Source organism: Lactuca sativa, chromosome 2, assembly GCF_002870075.4.
Source record: "Lactuca sativa cultivar Salinas chromosome 2, Lsat_Salinas_v11, whole genome shotgun sequence".
In the NCBI taxonomy this organism is placed as follows: domain Eukaryota; kingdom Viridiplantae; phylum Streptophyta; class Magnoliopsida; order Asterales; family Asteraceae; genus Lactuca; species Lactuca sativa.
Genome location: NC_056624.2, coordinates 235,728,385 through 235,733,379, shown reverse-complemented (window position 1 = coordinate 235,733,379; position 4,995 = coordinate 235,728,385). Strand labels below are relative to the sequence as shown.

The 4,995-nt window shown below is 38.6% G+C and overlaps 1 protein-coding gene across 2 annotated transcripts; it reads left to right on the top strand.

The window, feature by feature from the left end:
• Window positions 1-847: 847 nt before the first annotated feature.
• Window positions 848-4,779, top strand: LOC111920464 (uncharacterized). Of its 2 annotated transcripts, none has more exons than XM_023916047.3 (8): window positions 848-1,004; window positions 1,142-1,896; window positions 2,425-3,593; window positions 3,682-3,795; window positions 3,872-4,028; window positions 4,103-4,231; window positions 4,319-4,420; window positions 4,504-4,779. In XM_023916047.3, the coding sequence occupies exons 2-8, from the start codon at window positions 1,164-1,166 to the stop codon at window positions 4,608-4,610; spliced, it is 2,511 nt and encodes an 836-aa protein (XP_023771815.1). In that variant the 5' UTR covers window positions 848-1,004; window positions 1,142-1,163; the 3' UTR covers window positions 4,611-4,779. The 2 variants fall into 2 exon arrangements, with proteins under 2 accessions (XP_023771815.1, XP_023771811.1); XM_023916043.3 differs by having other exon boundaries at window positions 3,676-3,795.
• The last annotated feature ends 216 nt before the right edge of the window (window positions 4,780-4,995 follow it).

Sequence of the window (4,995 nt, the reverse complement as noted above, 5' to 3'; positions counted from 1 at the left end):
GGCGGCTGCATTCAACTTCTAGGGTTAGGGTTTGAACGAGGGTAGCGACAGGTGGACCCTCCCTCTATTAATCCTTTCAAAATGAATCCGGAATTTACGATTTAGCCCCTGCCTTCTGAAATCTCTTTCAATTCTAGTCCAATACTTACCAAAAACACCCTAACTTCTAAAAATCTTTACAAAATACATCCTGAAATTACACTTTGACCTCTGAAAGTCTATAATATATCATTTGGCTCCCCGAAATCACTCTCCGTTAAATGGGCGACTATTCGTTCATTAATTTTATCTACATTATTTATTTATTTAATAAACAGGATGTTACAGAAAAATAATGAAAGTGACTATTTCCTATCAATTAAGGGGGTGTTTGGATAGGGAAAAAATAGGCTGCTTATTGGTTATTGATTAATCCCACCGCAATAAGCAAATTTAAGTGTTTGGATATGAGTCTTTAAAAAACAGCTTATTGCGGTAGGAATAAGCAAAATAAGCTGATTTTAATAAGGAAGGGGGGATGCTTATTGCTTATTGGTCATTTTACTCATATAAACTGTTTTATTTTGCCAAACACTTAACTGCTTAATGCTTATTCCCACCGTAATAAGCTAATCCAAACACATTTTAAAAAAATGCTTATTCTCACCACAATAAACAATAAGCTAATAAATTAAAAATTATTTATCCAAACACCACTAAATGGGACCAAGGGAAGACAAGGAAAAATAATATGACAAAAAAATGTGGTAACATGAGGTACTAAACAATTATATTTGCACATATCGTGCACGTTCGTCGAAGAGCAAAATGTTGAAGGACCTGTACGCAATTAAATATAAGTCAAACACCAATAAGAAGGAAAAAAGAAGAAAGGATGTGAATGTGATAACTAACCACACAACACTTTCACTTTGAATTGGAATAGGAAAAGGGGAAGGGGAAAGGGAAAGAGGAAAAACCCACCGTCGACACGCCAGCCTCCGGTCTCCTCGATTCTCTCACTGGTATGTTCCAACACTCAACCTTTAAAAAAAAATCTTTCCCTTTTACTTGCCGATTTATCATATTCTTTCCCTATGGTTTATCTTGTTGATTTTGATAAGTAGTGAAACTCGATTCTTGTTTCGGTTTGATTGTCCAGAAAAGAAGAAGAAGAAGAAAAGATGATGGGTTTAGGGTATTTGGGATCATCGTCGTCATCTTCGTCGTCCTCAAATTTGTCACCTTTAGCTCCACCTTTTACTGTTGATCGATCTAACCAAAACAAACCTGCCCTAAATTCAAACTCAATTTCCCATTTCAATGATCCATCATATGGAGTACCCTTCACCTCCTCTTGGCACTCCTCAACTGCTAGACAAGATTTTTTGGCCGATTCGGGAAGGACCACTACTCTCCCTTTAAACGATTCCAGATACATGATTCCGGAGCCCGTTAATCTTCCAACCGCTGGTAATTGGTCTGGTTTGAACTCTAATGGTAAACATGGATTGGAGCAGATAACTCCTGGTCGGCCCCATTGGTCTGCTGTATACCCTAGTCCAAAACGTGTCGCTGATTCCTTCTCTTATAATCTCAGTGAAGCAAAGCCATTCTATCCTCCGTATGCCTCTTCTTCTTCGGTGAACAATGATGATATTCCTTTGGTGACCTTTAGTGAGCCCGGCTACGATTTGTTGTCTAGTTCTGGGCTTGGGCTTGCTCACGGGCATGGTGATGAAACCTCCCAAGTTGATTATACCCGAAGCTTGTCTGGATTGGAGTATAACCCGCAGCACGACAGTGTTTGGAGTACTGGACTGCCCGAGGGAAAGCAAGTGAAAAAAATTGAAAGCGACGACAGTTTTTTTTCAGAGGAGGCCAACCTTGCTGCTTATAATAACTATTTTAATCAAGGTATTGTTTCTTCTCTCTTCTCTTCTTGTTAGGTGAATGATTTCATTTCTTTGTTGTGGTTACTGATACTATATGAATTTCTAATTTCTGTACTTTTTTTGCATCATTATTGCTTGTTTGAGAAATCGACAAGGTTACTCCTTTCTCAACAACAGTCGACCCTCATAAATCTAGGAAATGTAGAGCCCATTTATTCTTTTGTACAGACTTTGACTAGGAGTATCGGAAGACTTATTTGAGACTGAATAGCACTCATGTATGAAAATAAGCATTTTTACTAAAATCAAAAGCCACTGCAAAGAGGTTTTATTTCTTGAGCGACTCAAAAACCTCCAGTGAAGTTGTTTTCATTTTTACAACAACAAGTTTACAAGTCTGTTTCGCTTGGGCCTTGTTTGATTTCCAGGCTATCCTGCTTGCTTTAAATTTCTTTTTCTTGCTAGAATTGGAAGTCAGCTACCCTGACCCTGTTTGAGAGTTGATATGATTTCATTATATATAAATTTGGTTTTCCCTTTGATGATACAGGAGCTTATGGTAACAAGAGCTCAAGCAAAAGCAAAGATGATGCTAGCCTTTTCTATTATGCTGATATTATAAGAAGAGCAAACAACAGTGGGCATGGAAAGTCAGATGCTGCATCATTTTCTGCAAATGCAAATACTCACAGCCTTGATCCTAATGACTTGTCAAAAGGAGGATCAACGTTTAGAGCCTTTCCTATGTTTTCTGAATCTCATCCATTAATACAATCACCTGAACCTCCTGAAGATCTCTGGAACAGCCAAAACTCATACAACCCCAACCCATATGAGAAGAGATACCATATGTTTGATTGCTCTGATGATCACATAACAAAATCATCTGCCCTTGTGATCAAGCCTCCTGCTGCAGTTTCATCAAAAAGTTTGGAGATTGGCAATCTTTCAGCTCTGAACATCAATGATGTTGTGGGTAGTCCCTTGAAAGAAAAGGAGCAATCCTTATCGGGTGGGAGTTTCTTGGCTCCAAATCAGCTGAGCTTTCAAATAGGAAGAACTTCCTCAACAAAAAACGAAGACATGTCTGCCTCTGCCAGTGATCAACTGAAATTTGAGTTTAAAGCTCAAGTTCCTGATATCAATACCACCGGAAATGTAAAAATCAGTGCAAATTCTTTTGAACAGTTTGATCATCATAACCCTGCTGAGGATTCTCCTTGCTGGAAAGGAGCTCCCACCTCTCAGTCTCAGTTTCTACCATTTGAATCCCAATCACCTCAACCTCCTATGAAGAAACTACAAACAGGGAATGGTGTGGACGAAACAAATGAGAGGAAAGAAGACTCTGTTGAGGTTGTTGTGGTGAATTCTTCCGAACCTAGCAATGGAGGAGGAGGAGGAGGAGGAGTTGTTGATAACAACATTAAACCAAAGAAGGAATATGCTTCCTTGAACGAGTCAAGTAAACTGAAGTTACCAACAACTCCAGAGATGGATGTTAATGTCAATGCAAGTGGTGTTGTGAAATCACTGTATAATCTGTCGGATTTGCTTTTACTTCACTGTTCAAATGATGAATTTGCGCTAAAGGAGCATGATCGCGAGGCCCTTGATCGTGTGATTCACAATCTTGGTGTCTGCATGTCAAAAGCGACCTCTCCACCTCCACCTCCACCTCAGCAGCAGAAGACATGCACATCAAATATGTCTCAAGAGGTACAGTACAATAATACATACATGCTTCTCATATCTGTTTGTATGGTTTATATAATTAAGGGATTAAGGGAAGGGAAAGTAGTTGCAGATGAGGAATGAAACCATATTGCATGATGATAGTTTTGGTAAAAATGTGGAGAAATTGCTGCTGGAACATGCTTCTCTGGATGTGGATCCGCCAAAAGATCATAAAATGGTCCAGGTAGTACTCTCTCAACTCTGGCTGTATTATAAATTATAAATCGATTATTATATAAGCTGAAGCTGAACTGCAACAGGCAATACAAAAGGTGCTTGCAGAAAATGTGGAATGTGAGGTGAAGGTGACGGAGACCCTGTCATTGTATAAAAATCTGTGGCTTGAAGCCGAAGCAGAGCTCTGCTCCTTAAGTTTTAGAGCCCGCTTTGAGCGTTTGAAGACACACAAATCAACAGGTAGGTTAAGTAGTATCAAAACCCTGTCTGTCTGTGTTGCTTCTTGATATGATAAAAGAGTTTTTCATTATCAGATGCTGCTGCCTCTCCCACTCCCATAAAAAAGGAAATCACAGTCGTTGATGATGATGTTGATGTTGAGGCTGGTGTGATGGCCCGTTTCAATATCCTCAAGCGCCGTGAAGACCCAAATCCTGTTGCAGGTGGCCCCCAAGTCACTGTAAATTATTACATACCAGTGGCAACAGAATAAATCATAAATCTGATATATGATTATATGAATGATGCAGATATTATTGACCCTTGGGTGATGGACCGATTGAACATTCTCAAACGCAGAGGGGAGTTGAATGCTAATAATAAAGTAACAGATTGTGTCCAGGATGATGAAGGTAACAAAGCAAGCAACCAACTTTTTATCAAAGTCTGAAAGGCTTGTGTAATTTCTTGCTTGTGTGATTTCTTTTTTTTGCAGAAGCAGAAGAAGACCAACAAGAAGAAGAAGAAGAAGAAGCAGTGGGGAGTGGGGGCTCAGACTGGGAACACATACTCAAAGATGACTTTAGTTGGCGCCTAAGTTAACAACCACCACTTCCTAAGCAGCCATGTACTATGTACATACATAAATAAGTATCGTACCATGATACCCACCTGTTAATAGTTAATACTTTATGTCTTAATAATACATCTCTAAACCAAAAATATGTATAAAGTTTCAAATTTAATTTTCAACTTGGGTCGGGTTGCTTTATTGGGTCGTTTGCTATGTTTTGTTTGCATTAACTATTGTATAATATTATTCTTTTGGGACGTATAAAACCAAACCCCTTGTAGTGTAGTAGCTACCCGTTGGAAATACTTGATACTTTCCTTTTCCAATTTTATTTATGCTTTTTTGGAAATGATGTTTGTCGATCAATTAGCAGTTATCAAATTTTACAAGACATGACATAAGTGTTTTTTTTTT